Source organism: Bos indicus, chromosome 18 (assembly GCF_029378745.1).
Source record: "Bos indicus isolate NIAB-ARS_2022 breed Sahiwal x Tharparkar chromosome 18, NIAB-ARS_B.indTharparkar_mat_pri_1.0, whole genome shotgun sequence".
Classification (NCBI taxonomy): Eukaryota; Metazoa; Chordata; class Mammalia; order Artiodactyla; family Bovidae; genus Bos; species Bos indicus.
This window is the reverse complement of record NC_091777.1, coordinates 48977406-48997360: the sequence shown is the minus strand read 5'-3', so window position 1 is coordinate 48997360 and position 19955 is coordinate 48977406. Positions and strand designations below refer to the sequence as shown.

The 19955-nt window shown below is 59.8% G+C and overlaps 2 protein-coding genes across 7 annotated transcripts in view; one reads left to right on the top strand and one right to left on the bottom strand.

Annotated features, from left to right (window-relative positions):
• The first annotated feature begins 745 nt into the window (after window positions 1–745).
• On the top strand, window positions 746–14245 carry CAPN12 (calpain 12). Its single transcript, XM_019978680.2, has 21 exons — window positions 746–982; window positions 1743–1812; window positions 1993–2111; window positions 2297–2430; window positions 3447–3624; window positions 4644–4718; window positions 4791–4876; window positions 4948–5022; window positions 5775–5938; window positions 6022–6251; window positions 6738–6749; window positions 6947–7155; window positions 7392–7434; window positions 7549–7608; window positions 8079–8136; window positions 8499–8569; window positions 8658–8720; window positions 9543–9621; window positions 12581–12697; window positions 12795–12853; window positions 12933–14245. Exons 1-21 carry the CDS (start codon window positions 746–748, stop codon window positions 12957–12959), a joined length of 2166 nt encoding a protein of 721 aa, XP_019834239.2. The 3' UTR covers window positions 12960–14245.
• The window catches only part of ACTN4 (actinin alpha 4), a 73862-nt gene continuing 67278 nt past the window's right edge, over window positions 13372–19955 (bottom strand). For 2 of the 6 annotated variants that reach the window (XM_070770977.1, XM_019979351.2), the window contains exons 13-22: window positions 19645–19753; window positions 19391–19531; window positions 19119–19301; window positions 18877–19011; window positions 17740–17919; window positions 16858–17004; window positions 15926–16006; window positions 15555–15620; window positions 14816–14974; window positions 13372–14711 (exon numbers count right to left, since the gene is read on the bottom strand). In XM_070770977.1, coding sequence (XP_070627078.1) covers window positions 14553–14711; window positions 14816–14974; window positions 15555–15620; window positions 15926–16006; window positions 16858–17004; window positions 17740–17919; window positions 18877–19011; window positions 19119–19301; window positions 19391–19531; window positions 19645–19753 — 1360 coding nt within the window. In that variant the 3' untranslated portion in view covers window positions 13372–14552. The remainder of the gene's footprint in view (window positions 14712–14815; window positions 14975–15554; window positions 15621–15925; window positions 16007–16857; window positions 17005–17739; window positions 17920–18876; window positions 19012–19118; window positions 19302–19390; window positions 19532–19644; window positions 19754–19955) is intronic. The other 4 variants (XM_019979354.2, XM_019979353.2, XM_070770978.1 and 1 more) reach the window with 2 other exon arrangements.

Here is a 19955-nt window from a genome sequence, read left to right as displayed (position 1 = left end):
GCAACCAAGTTGAGGTCTGCCTTGTAGAGGAGGGGAGAGACAGGAGTCCTGAGGGCTCAAAGTCCCTTTAGGTGACAGGGGGAAAATGGCGAGGGACAGACAGTGGGGCATGCACAAGATAGATAGATACAGAGAGAGAAAGAGAATCAGGAAGAGGTGCAAAGAGAGAAACGGAGGTAGCAGGAGATATAGAGACACAGATACAGATAAACAAAAAATGGAGAAAAGACAAAATGAGCCAAGGAAGATGGACAGAAAGAGACATGGAGGCCAAAATAGAAAAGAGAGTTATGATGGCAGGTAGAGAGAGAAACTGTCAGATGGAGAGACAGAGAGACACAGAGGTAAAGACGTCTCCCTCCCCAAACCTGCCTTCCTCCCTCCCACAGAGGGAGGCACGCAGGGACAAGCTGGCAGAGACACGCCCTCTACACTGACCTCCTTCTAGGCACTCCCACAATGGCATCTGGTCCTTTCTCAGCTCTGCCCACCTTCCAAACCGACTGCTAGTCAAGCCCATTAAGCTGCTACCCTGGCCACACCTGAAGGGCCCACGCCTTGAGGCAGAAACCACTGAAGAGGCGTCCTTGCTCCCTGGAACCCCAAACCCTCAATTAGTATTAATGAGGGAAGGTTCTTCACTGCTTAAAGACCCCCATCTGCATTCAGATAGACGGGAGGCCCCGCCCCCATGACTCAGGAGGTTAAAGGGTCCAACGCCAGCCTGTGAGCCCACAGTGTCTGGATGGCGTGTGGCAGCAGGAGAGTCACCATCCAGTTGGTTAACGAGGAGACAGGGCCTGAAACCAAGGGCCCAAAGCTCTTTCGGGGCCAGAACTACAAAGCAATCCGAGCAGCCTGCCTGGATGAGGGGATCCTGTTCCAAGACCCCTACTTCCCTGCTGGCCCTGATGCCCTTGGCTACGACCAGCTGGGGCCCCACTCGGAGAAGGCCAAAGGGGTGGAATGGAAGAGGCCCCACGTAATGTGTGGATGGGGTTTGGGCTCCTGGTCTGAGGGAGGAGGGGGCTGAGGACTGGGTTCCTGGTCTGAGGAAGGAGGGAGTTGGGAGCTGGGCCTCTGGTCTGAGGGAAGAGGTTGTGAGCTGGGCCTCTGGTCTGAGGAAGGAGGTTGGGAGCTGGGCCTCTGGTCTGAGGGAGGAGGGAGTTGGGAGCTGGGCCTCTGGTCTGAGGGAGGAGGGAGTTGGGAGGTGGGCCTCTGGTCTGAGGGAGGAGGGGGTTGGGAGGTGGGCTCCTGGTCTGAGGGAAGAGGTTGGGAGCTGGGCTCCTGGTCTGAGGGAGGAGGGGGTTGGGAGCTGGGCCTCTGGTCTGAGGGAAGAGGTTGGGATCTGGGCCTCTGGTCTGAGGGAGGAGAGGGTTGGGAGGTGGGCTCCTGGTCTGAGGGAGGAAGGGGTTGTGAGCTGGGCTCCTGGTCTGAGGAAGGTTGTGAGCTGGGTTCCTGGTCTGAGGGAGGAGGGGCTGAGGACTGGGCTCCTGGTCTGAGGGAGGAAGTGTCACTCTGGGACCACCTCAGAGCACAGTCAGCCATCCTGTGTCAGGGGAGGCCCAGAGAAGGCCCAGGAAAGCCAAACGCCTGCCCCAGGCTTTACAAGCCTCTCATGGGGCTGGAGGTGCTCATTACTCCAGAGCTGTGAGGGCAGGAGGGGACCCAGGAATCTCACCTCCTGGCTTCTCCTTCCCTCCCCTTCCTGGCTGAGGCCTGGAATCCCTCATCACCCGCAGGAGTTTTGCACTGAGCCCCAGTTCATCTGTGAGGACATGAGTAGAACAGACGTGTGTCAGGGGAGACTGGGTGAGACCTCTGAACCCATGTTGAGCCCCCAGATCCCGCAAGTCACAGTGGGACACTGCAGCCAGCCCACCTCAGCCTCCCTGCCCCACCCCACGCCACCATTCCCCCTCCATCCCCCTCTCAGCCTCTCCCCCTTGTGCCTTCTTTCCCCACTCCCTTAATCCCAGCCTTTCCTCCCAGGTAACTGCTGGTTTCTTGCGGCTGCTGCCTCCCTCACTCTGTACCCCCGACTCCTGTCCCGAGTGGTCCCCCCGGGACAGGGCTTCCAACATGGCTACGCAGGTGTCTTCCACTTCCAGGTAAAGCTCGGTTCCTTTGTTCATGCCTCATTTTCCCCCAGGGTGACATGGATTTCATAGCTCACGCTGTCCCCTTGGGGCTGGAATTCCTGGACTGGTACAGCCGGGTCAGGGGGCAGGGGCTGGGGGCCCAGCAGGGTTGGAGGAGGGAAGTTGAGCCCCGGCCCTGCCCATCCCCCCACCAGCTCTGGCAGTTTGGCCACTGGGTGGACGTCGTGGTGGACGACAGGCTGCCTGTGTGCAAGGGGAAGCTGATGTTCGTGTGCTCCGATCAGCGGAACGAGTTCTGGGCTCCGCTCCTGGAAAAGGCCTATGCTAAGTAAGGACCCTGATGCCCCCAGCAGCAACCTCAAGTCCTAGCCAGCAGCCCTCAGGCCACAGGGGACCCCTGGAGCCCCCTGACTTCTGGGATCCCCAAGACACTTCGCCAAAGATCTCAAACCAAGGACCCTCATGTTACACCATCACCTAATGACTTCCAAATCATGAACACTTCCCTCCATCCATATGTTACACAAAATATTCTTAGATACCCACTAAACACTCGTAATTGGAGAAGGCAATGGCACCCCACTCCAGTACTCTTGCCTGGAAAATCCCATGGACGGAGGAGCCTGGTGGGCTGCAGTCCATGGGGTCGCTGAGGGTTGGACACGACTGAGCGACTTCACTTTCACTTTTCACTTTCATGCATTGGAGAAGGAAATGGCAACCCACTCCAGTGTTCTTGCCTGGAGAATCCCAGGGACGGGGGAGCCTGGTGGGCTGCCGTCTCTGGGGTCGCACAGAGTCAGACACGACTGAAGTGACTTAGCAGCAGCAGCAAACACTCGTAATTCTGAAGGAGCCTGAAATATCATATGTCAGGCCCCGGTGTCACCCTTGGAGAACCTGTAATCTCAGTCTCTCCTGATCCATCGAGAAACCCAAGATACCTCCAAAATATCAGGTGTAATCCCCGGGACCCTCAGGTCTTTGCTTTTCCCCATTCTGCGGCTCTGAAATCCCTGACAAGGCCCACAGGGATCACCCTCAAAGCAGAAATCTCCCACAGACTCAAAATATCAGACACAGCCCCCAGGAAGTCCAGAATTCTGACAGAACTCTCCTATGAGCCCCAAATCATGCAGTCCTGGTGGCCCCAGGAGCCACCGGCCTGATTTTCCAGGGCTTCTAGGATGTGCCTTTTTCAAGAGTCTGCCAATTGCGGGCATAGTCCCCGGGACCTCAGACTGGGACCTCACAGCCTGGGCCCCACCCCACCCCGCACATCCCAGGGGTTGCCCGAGATACTCATCATGCCTCAGATGTCTGACCCCAGACCTGCTCCCACAGGCTCCACGGCTCCTATGAGGTGATGCGAGGCGGCCACATGAATGAGGCTTTTGTGGACTTCACAGGGGGCGTAGGTGAGGTGCTTTACCTGAAGAAGGACACTCCAAACCCTCCGGGCATCTTCTCCATCCTGCGCCATGCCCTGGCCAAGGAGTCCCTCGTGGGGGCCACTGCCCTGGTGAGAGAGTCAGACTCCCATGACGACCGCCCCCACACCAGGATCTGAGCACAGTCATGACTAGAAGGAGGCAGTGTCCTGTGTCCTTCTCCTCTCTGCTTTCACTGTTGGCTTATTTTCTCCCACAAATATAACACGAGCCAGTCAAAAGGACATCTGTTTGCTCTCAGAACAAGTTAAGTTTCAGCCACAGCTGGATCCAGGTGCTTAGTGGATGTTGTGAATGTTTTTTTTTTTTTTTTTTTAATTCCTGCTTCTGGGTTAGAGTCACTTGCAAACTTTTCTCTCAAGGGCACAAAAGTGACCCCCACAGAGGCAGGTTCCTCCTACTGCTCAGGTGGTATGTGCTTAGTTGCGCGGTCATATCTGACTCTTTGCGACACCCACGGACTGTAGCCTGCCAGGCTCTGTCCGTGGAATTTTCCAGCCAAGAATACTGGATCAGGTTGCCAGTTCCTACTCCAGGGGATGACTCGGGGGTCTAACCCGAGTCTCTGGGGTCTCCTGCATTGGCAGGCAGATTCTTTACTACTGCACCACCTGGAAGCCCATACTCAGGTGGGAGGAGGGTGAAAAAAAAGTGCCTCTTAGAAGTTCCACGAACGTTCTGTGATTGCTTTTCATGGGCTCAGTTTGGGTCATATGTCCATCTGTGACCTGATCCCATACTCATACACTGAGCCAGTCTAACTCATTCATTTGCTTAATCCTCTGCTCAGTTATTGATTGTCTTGTGCATTTCTCTGCCTCTTTTCCTCTCTGTTCTGTATTTTTCTTTCTGTTCTTGTTCTGTATCTTTCTTTGTTCCCATTTCTCTGTCTCTCTCATCTATTTTAGCCTCTTGTCTCCATCTGCCTCTCTCTCTCCCTTCTCTTGCCTTCCCTCCCCAACTCCCAGACCCTCTCGGAGTTAGGTGCTCTGGGTGACTCTTGTCTTGGTGACAGGAGGTGGCAGTGCAGAAAGGAGCAGCCACCCTCCTGTCCCCCACTGTGGTTCACTGTCCCCTGTCCTCTGCCCAGAGTGATCGGGGTGAATACCGGACAGAAGACGGGCTGGTGAAGGGACACGCATATTCAGTCACGGGCACACACAAGGTGAGGAATCCCCAGGGTGGGCTGGCAAGGTGTGTCTGGGCACCAAACTCCCCACTGACCATGCCTCCTTAGGTGTCACTGGGCTTCACCAGGGTGCGGCTGCTGCGGCTGCGGAATCCATGGGGCCGAGTGGAGTGGAATGGGGCCTGGAGCGACAGGTGGGATGGATCTGGGGTGGGTGGGTGGCTCGGCTCCCCCCCGCCAACCCCTTACACCTCAGTCTCTCCAGCTGCCCACGCTGGGATGCGCTCCCTACAGAGTGGCGAGATGCCTTGCTGGTGAAAAAGGAGGATGGTGAGTTCTGGTGAGTGGGGCAGGGTCCCAGGTCTGCCTGGGCAAGGGGTGCCAGGCTACTGGGGTCAGGGAGGGGGCAAGCCCCACTTGAAGGGACACGGGAGAAGTTCATGGGGATAAGTCCTAAGTGGCAGAGAAACTGACCATATCCGTGGTAATTTGGGAAGCTGGGTTCTATTTTGGGGAGCTGAAGAATTAGCAGTAATATTAGGGGAATTGGGAAGCATAGTAATCTTCAACAGGTTGAAGAGATATTTAGCACAATTGAGGGAGAGTTGGTGACATCGGGGGCATTTCTTGAAATTGGCAAATTGAGGGGCTGAAGGATGCTTGTTAGTAATAGAGAGTCTGAGGTCTCAATATCTGGGGAGAAATCTAGGGGAGCCGGTGGCGCTAGTGGTAAAGAACCCACCCGCTGATGCAGGAGATAAGAAACCTGGGTTCAATCCCTGGGTCGGGAAGATCCTCTGGTAGAGGGCATGGCAACCCACTCCTGTATTCTTGCTGGAGAATCCCATGAACAAAGGGGTCTGGCAGGCTGCAGTCCACAGGATCACAAAGAGCGGGACACCACTGAAGTGATTTTGCACAGCATGCACTAGGGGAGCTGGAGGGGTCTAATTTGGGGGACTGATGTGTAACTGGCAACATTTAAGGAATTCAGGGGGCTTTGTGATTGAGGGGGTCATGGGATAATTTGGGGGACTAGGGCCCTGGGGAGGTGAGGGCCCAGGCAGGGTCTGACCACCAGCCACCGTCCAGGATGGAGCTGCTGGACTTCTTCCGCCACTTCGACACCATCCAGATCTGCTCGCTGAGCCCCGAGGTGCTAGGCCCCAGCCCGGCTGGAGGCGGCTGGCACATCCACACCTTCCAAGGCCGCTGGGTGCGCGGCTTCAACTCTGGCGGGAGCCAGCCTGGTGCCGGTGAGGCCTGAAGGGGGCCCCAAAGGCAAGGAGGGGTGGGGCTGTGGCAGGCTGGGTAACCCTGTCTCTTTGTCCTTTCCTAGAAACCTTCTGGACTAACCCCCAGTTCCGGCTGACGCTGCTGGAGCCTGATGAAGAGGATGAGGAAGAGGATGGGTCCTTGGGGTGCTGGGGGGCAGCAGGGGCACGGGGCCCCGCACGGGGTGCTCGCACCCCCAAATGCACTGTTCTCCTGTCACTCATCCAGCGCAACCAGCGGCGCCTGAGGGCCCAGGGCCTCAGATACCTGACCGTGGGCTTCCACGTGTTCCAGGTGGGACCCCGGGCTGAGCAGAGGCAGTGGGGGGCGAGGGGAAGACACAGAGGCATGGAGGTACAGGAGGCCAAGGCGGGATCCGAGGGGGTGGAGAGGGGCTGGAGAGGCCGAAGGGGTAGTGGATGGGGGCCAAGGGTCAGGGTCAGGAGACAGTTGAGGACGTCAGAGATTCAAGGAGAGGCTGAAGGGCTAGGGAGTGCGCAGAGAGAGACTGAGGGGCAGAGGGCAGAGGGAAAGGAGTCAGAGAAAGGGCTGGAGAAAAGGCTGAGGATTTGGGAGTGGACCCAGGAGCAGAGAAGGCACTTGAGGGCACAGACGGGAGGGGATGGGCAGGAGGGGCAAGGTCAGGAACTAAGGGGCAGGGCCTTTAGAAGGGGTGGGGTGGGAAGAAAAGAGGCAGGGATGTGGAGGCAGGAGGAAGGGCTCCGCCGCCCCTTGGCTGCCTCCTGGGGCCCTGACTCCCCTGGCTCTTCCTTCTTGCAGATCCCAGAGGAGGTGGGTATCAGAAAAGACCCCAGATTCCATCCATCCCTGAACCAGCCCCAGCGGCTCCTACAACCTGGGGGCCTGAGGCGCGCTTGGGGTGATCGGTGACCAGTGGGTTTGTCCAGGGCGGTGTGGAGGGTGCAGTGGGTCGGAGGTCGGATGGGGTGAACTGGACGGTGGTGGTCACGCTGCCTTATCCCCCACAGCTACTGGGCCTGTGGGACTCCCCGAGGAGTCGCGCGCATTTGTCCGGCCTGCTGCGCGCCGACCGCTCACCATTCTGCGCCCGCCGCGACGTGAGCCGCCGCTGCCGCCTGCGCCCGGGCCACTACCTGGTGGTGCCCAGCGCCGCCCGTGCCGGCGATGAGGCCGACTTTACGCTGCGCGTGTTCTCTGAGCGCCGCCACACTGCCGCGTGAGCTGGACACCCAGCCCCGCCCCCGGGATCCCCAGCCGCGCCCCCGGGATCCCTAGCCCCGCCCCCGGGACCCCCAGCCCCGCCTCCCGGGATCCCCAGCCCCGCCTGCGTCAGCCCCGGCCCCCAGGATCCCACCTAAACCCCACCTGAGTCTCAGCTGAGACCCCGAGTGCTCCATATCCTCAGCCGTGGGGTAAGAGCCCCCTCCCCCATCTCCCGTCTGTAATTTGCAGGGAGGTAGATGACGTGATCAGCGCCGACCTGCACGCCCTTATGGTGAGGCGCGGCTCTGGGAAAGGGGCGCTATGGTGTGTTTATGTGGGCGGGAGAGGCGGGGGAAGGGGACGGCGTGGAACTTCTTGGCCAGAAGTAAACTACCCAACCCCACAGGTCCCCTACATTCCCCTGGAGCTGGAGTTGCAGCAGCTTTTTCAGGAGCTGGCAGGAGAGGTGAGGAGGTGGGGCAGGGCTAAGTGGATTCCCTCCTCTTCCCTCCCTCGTCATATAACATCTCATTTTACTTTAGTTTCCCAGTCTCTCTGTGCTTAAATATCATGAACTTCTTTTGCCAAAACCCTCACAGCTCTTCCCTGCCACAGGGCCTTTGCTCCGTCTGTATCCTGGACTGCTTTCTCTCGCTTCACAACCCCTGCCAGGCAGAGGCCTTTTCTTTCCCCAGGCTGGCCAGCCACTTGCCCTGTGAGAGTTCCAGCAGCCCAGGGCTTCCCCACTGCAACCCTGACCTCTCTGTGGACACGTCTCTCTCCCTCCATGGACCAGGAGCTCTGCCAGGCCCGGGGCTCTCTCAGGCTCTGCCATGTCCCAGCACCTCCCCGCATGCTGTCTGGGCCCCCCTGCCCTGGGCTATTTGTTGAATGACTACCTGAGTGCAGCCTCACAACCCTCTCTGTCCTCGCCAGGAGGAAGAACTTGGCGCCCCTCAGCTCCAGATCTTGTTAAGCATCGCCCTGGAGCCTGGTGAGTTGGGGACCAAGAGTGGATTCCCGGAACCCCCATGTGTGTCCAGCCATGATGCTGCTGGGAGAAAGGCCACGGGAACCCTGGCTTCAGCTTGCCAGCACCTCCCCTGTGGCCAGAACTGTGGATCCTGTGATGGGACCTGTGGCCAAGGCCATGGCCACTCATAAGCCTCCGTTCCTCTAAGGGAGAAGCAGGGAGTGTCGCTGCCCTAAGCACTGACTCAGACCGCCTTGCCTGGGTTCAAATCCCAGCTCTGCTAGTTTCCATCAGTTGCAGGACTTTCAGAGATAACAATAATCCTGAGCACTTACCATGATGACCAGGATGTGGGAAGTGCTATCTTTTTGTTTTCCCTGTAGCCAGGGCCCATGCCCAGACCCCCAGAGAAATCGGGCTCAGGACCTGTGAGCAGCTGCTGCAATGTTTTGGGGTATACGATGGGGCAGTGCCCAGGGAGGGGGAATGGCCTCGGCTCCCCTTCTGGAGACACTCACCCTAACCAGATGCTCCCTCCCCAGCATGGGGGAAGCCTGGACTTGTACCACTTCCAGCAGCTCTGGGGCCACCTCCTGGAGTGGCAGGTAAGGTGGGGCCCTGGGCAGGGCACCTCCTCCTGGAGGGCCAGGAACCTTTACTAATAGACCTAGGTGCGCTGTGGGCTAGCGGGATCCCAGGGGAGAAGGGGGAACCGGCCAGCACCACACCAACCTCAAGGATGCCCCTGCCCCTACCACCCTAGTTGCCCCTTTGCATGTGTGTGCCAAGTCGCTTCAGTCGTGTCTGAGTTTGTGACCCTATGGTCAATAGCCCGCCAGGCTCCTGTGTTCATGGGATTCTCCAGGCAAGAATACTGGAGTGGGTTGCCATGCCCGCCTCCAGGGGATCTTCCCGACCCAGGGATCGAACCGCGTCTGTCTCCTGCATTGGCAGGCAGGTTCCTTACCACTAGCGCCACTTTGTCCCTTTAGGGGGCACTAAAATAGCTCAAGGGTCAAGAGCAAACTCTGATCCTGGGCTGGAACCCCAGCTCCCAGCTCAGCCCCTTGCTGGCTGTGTGACCTGAGCAGGCCTTTGCTGGTGTATGGCTGGGAGGCTGTCATTCCTGCTGCTCTGGACCTCTGTGAGGAGAAAACGGTCGCAGGCCTTCACACACACAAGTGACAAGCTACTGTTCATGAGCCCTTTGTGGATAGAGTCTCACCTTGTCCCCACAACCCCTCTATTACCGCTGGTGCTGGTATTCCCACGTTACAGAGTGGGCAACAGAGACCCAAAGTGGTTCAGCTGCTGGCATGGAAAAGCCAGGAAGAAAGGGAGACGGGTGGGAACTCAGGCCCGCTTTCAGCCTTCTTGTGGGTGCTCTGGGACCTGGGGGTGGGACTGACCCAGACCTCCCTGCCCAGGCCACATTCGATAAGTTCGACGAGGACGCCTCTGGAACCATGAACTCCTATGAGCTGAGGCTGGCGCTGAATGCGGCAGGTATGGACAGAGGTCCTGGGGGCTCCTGGGGATGGATCTGCTCCCCTACCTCCCCCACACCCCTCCCCCGCACCCACAAAGCCCACACCTTAGTTTGTGTAGGAACTGGGTGACCCTAAAAGAGGTCTGAAGGGGGGACTCCTCTGTGTGGGGGGAGGAGGGCGCTGTGGGAGTGGGGCCTTCCCCAAGAGGAAGGTGAGGCCTTGGGAACTGGTGTCTGAGAGTCCCCAGCCCACAAGGCCTCAGAGTAGAATGTCCTGGACTCCTTGGGTGGCCCTGGGCTCTTGAGTCCACCTCCTGGAGCTTCTGTTTTCCTCTCTGCAAAATGGCTCATACAGAGGGTGGCAGGAAGGAACCTGTGGAATGGCGCCCACAGGGCTTAATGCTGGGAACTAAGCTTCTGTTCACTCAGGCCAGGTCACCTAAATGAAGGCTCTCACTGGAGCCTTCCCGAGTTCTTGCAGGAGACATAGAACAATCCCCTTCTATTTGCGTGGGAGCACAAATCCCTAGCCACGGCACAGAGTCAGAGACCCACACTTTTCCAGGGCCACACAGTTAGAAAAGGTGTGCGAGTGTGATTTGCCCCCCATCTCACCTTGCATGGAAGGAGTGGAGGCTGGGGTCAGACACAGAACTGCCAGACCCCACCCCCCACCCCAGGGCTCATCGGCCATAGCAAAAGGAAGGATGCAACATGGAGGGATGGGAGGCTGGGGGGATGTGACCCAGAGTCTGAGAGGCAGAAGGGCGGGGTCAAACGTCCAGGGAGATACAAGAAAAGAAAGGAACTCAAGAGCCGACTCATTAGAAAAGACCCTGATGCTGGAAAAGATTGAGGGCAGGAGGAGAAGGGGACGACAGATGAGATGGTTGGATGGTATCACTGACTCGATGGACATGAGTTTGAGCAAGCTCCAGGAGATGGTGAAGGACAGGAAAGCCTGGCGTGCTGCAGTCCATGGGGTCGCAGTCAGTCAGACGTGACTGAGCAACTGAACAAGAAGACAGAAGGGGAGATGGAGTCAGAGAAGATGGGGAGATGTGAGCCTGAGAAAGAGCCCCAGGTAGACAGGAGGGGAAGATGGAAGGCTGTGCTATTCACTCAGTATCCCTCGGTAGGGGGTTGGTGTCAGTCTAGGCAGAAAAAAGTGCTCTCATAAGGCTGACATTCTGGTGGTGCAGATACACCAAGCAGAATGTCCGCTGGTGAGGAGTTCTGTGGTGGAAAAGGAAGCAGGCCAGGGTGCTGGGACATGTAGCGAGTGGGGTGTGGGTTGAGACAGGGCGGGCAGGGAAGGCCTCGCTGAAGTGATGGTTGAGCAGAGATCTGAAGGACGGGGAGTGAGCCTCGGGGACGCTGAGGAAGAGCCGTCCAGACAGAGGGAAAGGCAGTGAAAAGGCGCTATGGAGGCCAGTGTGAAGACAGAGGAGTGAACGACTGGGCTCAATGATGGAGCGGACTGAGGAGGGGTTGGGGGGGATGGTATGGCTGGGGCCAAGTAGGGAGGAAGAGGTGGTCAGAGAGGAGATTGGTGGGGGAAGACAGGAGAGCCTCGGGAGGACAGCTCTTTAGAACTTATCAGCCGGAGGAGGGAGAGACAAGTCCAGGATCAGGGTGTGTGTGAGGCTGGAGCTGGCAGGCAAGCGGAAGGCTGCGTGTAGTGGAGGGAATGCCAGGGAGTGGCCAGCAGGAAGCCATGGCAGGAAGACCCTGGCAGCTCTGCGCTGGGGGGCCTGGCAGAACCTGCTCTGACCTTATCCTGTCCACTGCTCCAGGAACACTCCCGAATCCCGCCCTGCTCCAGGCCCTGTGCTGGCTGATGCTGGGGATTCTGTGGTGACCAGGCACCTTTTCCAGACCTCTCCCCTGCTTATTCCCAGAGCCACTAATGCCAGTGACAGTCACTAATGCCAGTGACAGCTGGGAAGGGGTATGGTCAGGGCAGGGACGTGGAGGCGCAGGGAGCTGTGGGAGCCCAGAGGGGGAGCTTGATGCTGCTTGTGGGGGTGGGGCTGAATATCTGAGAGGACTTCCTGGAGGAGGTGTGTACCAGAGTAGGACATGGTGTTCTGGGCGGAGGGACCATCAAGTGTTGAAGGCAGCAAGACAAAGCCCTAGGTCAAGTGGGGGTGGGTGGGTGAGGGGAGCAGGAGATTAGGCATAGCCTGTGTGGGCCACCAGGTGCCTCGGGACAATGAGGGCCCTGGGGAGGGGTAACCAGGAGGTCATGGTCACTAGGGCCCAGCAACCTTAGTAAGGGGGTTCACAAGTACCAGCTTTTAAAGGCCTCTCTTGAAATTCCTTGTCAAAGAAGCCTTAAATACATACACACACACACACACACACACACACACACACACACACACACACACACACACACATATATATTTTTTTGCTTTATTTTTGGCCATGCCTCATGGCATGTGGGATCCTAGGTCCCTGACCAGGGACCAGAGATTGAACCCATGCCCCGTGCAGTGGGAGAGCAGGAGTCTTAACCACTGGCCCAGCAGGGTAGAACCCCAGAGATATTTCTAAACTCCAGAAATGGCACCTGATGTGGAGTGTCAAGATATTGACTCCATATGGGACTGGCAAAAATGCTTTGCTGCACGGAGGTATTGTCCAGTGTCTATTAGCAGAAATTCTCAGAGTTTAAAGGGATAACGACACTGACATAGTTAACAATGTGCTGGCGGATACTGTCCTAAGCTCTCGACATCTAACACCTTCACACGCTCATGGGGTCAGGGCTGACCTAGTTCCCGTGACAGGCCCAGAGAAATGAAGGGAGTTGCCCCAAGGCCTCAAAGTTGGGATGAGACAGAACCGGAACTGCAGAGATGGGACCAGGCCCCCTGAAGTGTGCCTGCATTCCCTGGGTAGTCAGAGTGGGTGGTGCGACCCGGAGGTGGGCTCAGGGGGCAGCCGGGCCTCAAAGGTGGCCTCCCCCAGGCTTCCACCTGAACAACCAGCTGACCCAGGCTCTCACGAGCCGATACCGTGACAGCCGCCTGCGTGTGGACTTTGAGCGCTTCGTGTCCTGCATGGCCCAGCTCATCTGCGTCTTCCGTGAGTGCCCTCCCCGGCGCCGATGGGGCAAAAGGAGGTGGTCTCCGCAGCTGCGGGACCAGGGAGGTGGGCCCTCACCTCACCCCTCTCTGCACAGGCCACTGCAGCCAGCACCTGGATGGGGGCGAGGGGGTCGTCTGCCTGACCCACAGACAGGTGAGCCTGGAATGCAGGGCGCGGGTGGGGGAGTGCCGGGAGCCCCCTAGCCTCATCTCTGCTGTCTCCTCTCGCCCAGTGGATGCAGGTGGCCACCTTCTCCTAGATCTCAGCCCCTGGAGCCCTGCCTCTCCCCCATCCCAGCCTGGACCGCGGGGAGGGAACAGCTGCTCTGACAGTGGGCAAGCGCGGCCTTGGGCGCCAGCCTGCCTGGAGTGGATTTCAGGCCCCACCCCTCACTGGCTGGGTGACACTGGGCAAGTCCCTGCACCTCTGTTTTGTCCTCGGGCAGGGTCATGGCGCCTGCCCTGTGCGGGCTGCATGAGTCTGCCCACATTACACGCTGAGAACAGTGGCTGGCCCAGAGTGGGTCCCCAGAGGCACCCCTATGCTCACACACTCACGGGAACAAGGACTAGGGCGCGCCCAAGCCCCCACTTCGCTCTGGGAAGGGGTGCTCCGTCATCACTCTCCAAAGAAGTGGAGAACAGGGATAGAAAAACAGGACGCTGTAGGAATCCTTCTTAAAAATATTACATGTTTTATTATCTTGTTCCCAGAAGGGAGGTTTATCCAGAAACCGGGGGAAAAAAAAAAAATCAAGAATAAACTCAAAAAAATAAGGCGGAGGGTGGTGGTTAGGGAAGGGAGAGCAAAACCATCCACTAACAGGCAGCTAGGGCAGCAGCCCACCCTCCACCTCAGGAGCGTCCCCAGAGACCCATGCCCGACGGCAGACATCAGAGAGAATCGGGGAGGGGCTGGGGGAGGGGAGCCAATCAGCTATGTCTTCATTATGAGAGCAAGAGGCGGCGAAGATATGTTGCTAGGTGAATATATATTTATATAATAAATCCGTAAGTTAATAAAGTAAATAGGAATTTTCTGAAAGGTTGATTTTTTTTTTAATAGCTTTTGTTTTTTTGTAAATTTGTGTGTGTGTGTGTGTGTCGGGAAGGGGGGTGGTTTGGGGAAGGGGGGTGGTCCTTAGAAAATCTGAAGAGATACACAGGTCCAGACAAAGCAAAGAGGGGGGTGTCTGGGGGTGAGGGCCGGAGGCTGCTCTGCCTGGCCCCACTCCTATCGCAGAAGAGGAGGAGACTGAGCTGAAGCCCCTCACGTCCTGGCAACACCAAGTTGGAGGGGAGGGGAGACGGAGCAGGCAGGTCCTCTTTCCTGCCGGGCGGCCCGGGCACCCTCTGCGGGGCCCATCGCAGGCTCGGCGGTTCCTGGACAAGGCACGTCGGGCTTTGGCCTGGATGTGGGAGGCCGTGAAGGGACCTCGGGGGAGAAGGGGTGGGGGTGCCGTTTCTAGGGCTTGGAGGGGGCCTGTTTTGCTGTGAGGATCCACTGTTCCCTCCACAAAGTTAGAAAAAAAAAAAAAACCCAAAACGAAACAATACATCATATATATTTACCAGACCAGAAGCGCTGACCCCGGTAAGCCTCCCGGCCCCCATCCAGGGGGAGGGAGAGCCTTGCGGCCGACCACAGAGAGAGAGGAGAGAGCCTGCCCCAGCCCCTCCCTGCCCACCCGCCTCCCCAGCAAGACCGACAGAGAGTGCTTTGCATAGATACAGAGTCAGAGGAGCGGGCCGGGGGCCCTCGTGGTGGGGAGGTGGGATGGAAGGGCTCCCCCAGCCCCTCCGGGAGGCTGTGAGGAGGGGGGCGTTTGGTCGGGGGTTCTCCGAGCGGGGCCTCACAGGTCGCTCTCTCCGTACAGGGCTGTGGAGAAGGACTTATAGTCGAGGGCGCCAGGCACGGCGTCAGGGCCCTGGTAGGGCGCCATGCGGGCGATGCAGTACTCGGCCTGGTCGGGCGGCAGCTCTCTCCGCAGCTCCTCGGCTGTGATGAAGTTCTGGGGGGCAGCAGGGCAGGAATCTGGGTCACCCCCACCCGCCCCTGGCATGTATGCTGGCCCACCCGGCCCCCGAGTGCCTGCCTGCTGGGTGTCTGGCTCACCTTGTCCCCAGCCAGGACCTTGAAGGAGGCGATGACCTGGTCGGCCGTGTCTGTGTCGGTGGTCTCCCTCGACATGAAGTCGATGAAGGCTTGGAAGGTCACGAGGCCGCTGTGGTTGGGGTCCACTACGCTCATGATGCGGTTGAACTCGGCATCGCCCTGCGAGGGGGGGTGGGCGGGGGACAGGTGGCTCTTGAGTAGCACAGGGCAGGCCGGGCCTGGCCCAGTGGCTAGAACGTGGGGCCGGGAGAGCAGGGCCTAGCCCCAGCACACGGGACCGGTGGCATCGGCAGGCCTCTGAGGGTCCCGGTTCCCCCAGGGCCCGCCGCCCCATGCGCCCTCCGCTCCGCCCCTCCCATGATCCTGGGAAGTGGGGAGTTGGGGTGAGGATCAAACAGGCCTACTGCTCCTCAGCCCTGGCTCACAAGTTAGCTCTGGAGGGCGAGGAAGAAAAGAGAGAAAGAGAGAGAAAGAGAAGCGGGGAGCGTGGGAGGCCTAGCCTCCTCTCTCCGGAGATTTCCAGGGCAGGAGGTGGGAGGCTCTGGGGGGCGGGGGCGTCGTCGGAGGGACCCCACCCAGCAGAGGCAGCGGAGGAGGAGGAGGAGGGAGGCCAGGCTGCGCTGCTCTGGTGGAGGAGGGTCCCCGAGGACACGGAGACTCTGGAGGCGGTGAGGAGGGTGAGAGGGGGGCAGGGGTGGGGGGGGAAGGCCGAGCAGCAGGGCAGGCAGAGGCGGCATACCAGGCTGTATCCTGTGGAGATAAGCAGAGCCCTGAAGTCATCGGAGTCCATGCTGCCTGTCTGCTTCTGCTCCAGGACCCAGGGACAGCAGAGGAGGCCGGGCCCAGAGTAGGCAAGAGGGGCGGCCCCGTGCGCACAGCGGGGAGACAGGACAGTGGCGGGAGCAGGGTAGACAGAGGCGGCCCCGAGAGACCAGGTAAGGGGGCAGGCGTCCGGAGAGACACAGGGCAGGGAAGAGGAGGCAAGAGAGCCGGTGAGATGGCACACGATGGCGAGGGGTGGGGTGGCCGAGGGAAGGGAGACAGAGAGAAGGAGAGAGAGAGAGAAGAGCAGTTAATGCCACGGTCCGCTGGGGCCCCAGGGGCGCGTACCTGCCGGTCGTTCTCCACGTCGTAGCCCAGGCTGATGAGGCAGGCCTTGAACTCCTCCGGCCCCAGCGCCCCGCCGTGGTCCTGCCGGCGGCATCCGGAGGCAGGTGTGCACGAGGGGTGGGCGGTGTGGAGACCAGGCCGGCAGAGGCGGGGCCGGGGGCCGGGGTCACATGCAGAGGGCAGGGGAGGGGGACACACGGGGGGAAGGGAAACACAGAGTTAGAGGTGATGAGGACACAGTGATGGCCGGGGTGGGGGCCTGGAGGGTGGTCAGAGGCCTCACCCCGCCTCCTCTGGGCCAGGGCAGGGGCGGGGGCTGAGAGATGCAGGACTCAAGACCCAGGACTCCTGGGAGGGAACGGGGGAGCTGTCCTGGCCTCCAGGATCTGGGGTGGGAGAGAGGGGACTGCCCCTCCTGTGTGGAATGCAGGGCCCTGCTAACCCCTGGAGTACATCCTTCCCACGGAGGGCAGGCGGACGACACCTCAGGTCCAGCAGGGAGGGCCTGGGGCGAACTGGCGTTCGGGGCCCCTCTAACGGGGCTACCAGACCACGTCTGACTTTTAAGAACAGTGAGTGTGTGTGTCTTGGATCCCTGGGGGTGCTGGCACTTGTCTGTGTGTCTGTCTGTCTTGGATCCCCGGGGGTGCTGGCACCTGTCTGGATGTCTGTCTGTCTTGGATCCCCAGGGTGCTGGCACTTGTCCGTTCAGGGTTGCCCTGGCAGGTGGGTGAGGAGACACAGCCCCAGGGACAGAGCCAGGGGTTCCCCTTTCTTCTCCTGAGGGAAGCTGGGTCCCTGTCAACCCGTGAGTGGCCTCTGATACTCAGGGACCGTGATGTGAACAGACAGACAGATGTGAAGACGGAGGGGGCGGGGTGGGAGGTGACAGCGGGGAGGGAGGGAAGACGGGGGCTGAGGGAGCCGCTCACCTTGTCGAAGTGGTTGAAGGACGCCCGGAACTCCTGCATCTGCTCCTGGCTGATGCCCTTGGCGTCGCGGGTGAGGATCTGGTTCTCGACCTCGTTGATGGTGCGGGCGATGGTGGTGAGCAGCTGCTCCCAGCCCACCCGGATGTGCTGGGGAGGAACCAGGGCGTGAGTGCGGGCTGGGCCAGTGGTACCACAGTAGCTGCAGCTCAGGGGGGTCAGACTTGGGTTTCTCCTAACCCTCTCCCAGTGCCAACCCAGCCCCACGCACTCCCGTGCACACAGGGACACAGCCACACGCCTGCCTCTGCCCAACCACCAGGGCCCTGGTTCACGTCCCGCTGTGCACGTCCCGGTCACGAGGCAGCAGAGGACTGGGGCCTGACACCCATGCCAGGATCCTCGTGGGAACTCTGCAGAGATGTTCCAGGCAACGCTTATCTAGCTTTCTGGGGAAACTCCTCTCCATTCCTTTTATTTAGTGGCACCCTCGGATTTGCATGGTCTCAGGGCTTATCACTGGGGATCATTTCAAGCTGCCAGTCTGACAGCAACCAGCCCTATGCTGGGACTTCTGCACACATTGGCTGGACCCACGCCCTCAAGCAAGAACCAAAGGATCAAATGGCTGAGGCCATATGAGGGGGCAGGTGCTGCTGCCCTCCCGGCTCTCCAGGAGCTTGTCCTGAAATGTGTGTTATCGTGGTGATGGGAGAGTACTGGTAAGGAAGTCAACTTTTCAAAAAATATGAACATGGGATCCAGTCTCTGCGGTCAGAGTGAAAGAGGAGAGAGAGGAAGCGGGAGCCGGCTTTTCTACAGGGCAAAAACCACTCGGAAGAAGGCGGCAGCCTGGCTCGGGCTGGCAGGGCGAGCAGGGCGCACCTCCATGGTATAGTTGGTGTGCTTGTTGTCGAAGATGAGGGCCTCCTGGATGAGCTGGTGCTGCTGCTCGAGCAGGTCCAGGTTGGGCTTGTAGTCCACAATGCTGCGCTCATACTGCTTCAGGTGGCTCAGCTGGTCCTCCAGCGTCCCATTCATCTCGATAGAGATGCGCCCGATCTCCTGCACAGAGGACGGCGGCGCTGGGCTGGGGCTGGCGGGCCCTCGGCCACCACCAGCCACCAGAGAGGCCGCCTCCAGCCTGGGGGTCCTCTCCCAGAAGGCCTGCCGCTCACCGACTGTCCCCCCAGCCCCGCCCTCCAGCGCAGCAGCAGTGATCAGTTTCTGCCCCAGCGCTTCACAGGTCCACCCCCACAGCTCCCTCCCTGTGAAGCCCAAGCCTGGGACAAGCCCCTTCTGCAGAGCTGGAAACTGAGGCCAGGAAAGGGCAGCTTATCACAGTACAAGGCAGAGCCGGGCTGGGAACCCAGGCCTGGCCCGCTTCAGAACCCAGGCTCCTGAGCGCCCCCACGCCTCGCCCCGCCACGGCGGCTGGTACTATGCCCTGGGCTGCCTGCCCAGACCTCTCGGACTGGTCGTGAGTTTCAGTGACGCCGCTTGGTCAGCAGTAGCCCAAAGGGCATTGAGGGGCATGGTTACAAGCGTCCCCGGGGCTGGATCACCAGGGCGGAATGCGTGTGCTCATGAGGGTCTGAGCTCGGACCACCTTGGTCACAGCGACACCGCGGTGCTCACGATGGGGCTGGCGCAGGGCGGTGCCCAACTGTTCGCTGAGGAAATGAAGTAACAGTCCCCGTCCCCTTTCAGGGATGACAACACTGAGGAACAGAGGTTACATGTGCCTGACTCCAGAGCAGCAGCTGAGGGCAGAGTCGACTTGAGACCGCCTCTCCCTGACCCCTAGCACAGTCTTGCGCTGGACAGCACTGCCATTTCCATCGATATAACCTTCCCGATCCCACGAGGCCCCCAAGTCCACTGGCCCCACAGAGCACTGCGGACCTCCTGCCAGGGGTGGGCAGCCTCCCATTCAGCGGGGGCTCTTGCTCAATTTTGCCAAGAGATTCTTGGGGTGTGGCGGGGGGGCGGGGTGGCAGGGCTGGGACGACTGGCCCTCACCTCCATCTTCGTCTGGATCCAGGGCCCCACAATATTGGCCTGGCTGGCAAACTGGCGGCGGAGGTGCTCGTTGGACTGTTGTTTGCTCTGCTCCTCCAGGAGGGCGTGGTCCCGCTTGGGCACCAGCTGCTGCACCTGGTGGGGGGGAGGGGGGCATGTGGGCAGGGGCAGTCAGGGGTCAGCCCTTCGCCTGGCAGCCCCTCCTCGGCATGCCAGTGGGTGGGTGGTTGGGTGTCGCCTACCTTCTCCCACTTGGAATTGATGATCTGGGGAGTGACGGTGGTGTAGGGGTTGCTGCCCGAGAGCTTGATGTGGTTGCTCTCGGCGATCCGCTGGGCTTCCTTGTGGATGGCCAGGATGGCCTCCCGCTCCCTGTCGGCATCTGGCAGCGTCGACTTGAACTGGTCGTGGGCTGAGATCAGACCCTGGGGGACATGAAGAGAAGGGGTGAGGGGGCAGCCCGGCCCCCAGAGGGCCCACGAGCCCTGAAAAGGGTGGAGGGCCGGGGGCGGACCTCGATTTCCTCGATGGTGTGGACGATGAACATGTCCTGGAGGTCCTCCATGGCGCTCTCCATCCAGTTGTTGAAGGGGGCTGCCCGCTTGGCGTACTCCAGGTGCAGCTGGTCGATGGTCTCTAGCTGCTTCTCCGTTTTCTGGTGCGACAAGGACAGAGGAGGGAGGTCAGTGGGCCAGCAGGGGCTGTGCATGGTGGGCTGGGATCTGGGAAGCTCTGAGGGCACCCACCCCAACCCCCGCCACCGCTCACCTCCAGGGCTTCCCTGCGACTGTGGGTCAGAGAGCCAAGGGCGTCCCACTGGTCACAGATCTTCTGGCAGCGTGTGTTGACGTTGTGGGAGTCGTAGTAATCCAGCTCGCTGTGGACCGGGCAGAAGGTGGTGAGACCCGGTGCGGGCAGGGATTGCCGGACCCGCCCACCCACACGTGTCCCAGGCCCTGGTGCTGGGGGACACCACCCCTCTGGGCTGAGGCAGGAGGAACTGGCGAGGGGGTTGGCGGGGAGAGGACAACAGAGCTTCCTGTCAAGAGCCGCTGACGCAGGGCTCCCAGACTGTGACC

Coding starts and splice junctions, on each gene's coding strand:
- CAPN12 (XM_019978680.2), top strand. CDS start 746: ATGGCGTGTGGCAGCAGGAGAGTCACCATCCAGTTGGTTAACGAGGAG. Junction 8,137..8,498: donor AAGCATCGCCCTGGAGCCTG/GTGAGTTGGGGA, acceptor TTTTCCCTGTAG/CCAGGGCCCATGCCCAGACC. Junction 8,721..9,542: donor GCCACCTCCTGGAGTGGCAG/GTAAGGTGGGGC, acceptor CTCCCTGCCCAG/GCCACATTCGATAAGTTCGA.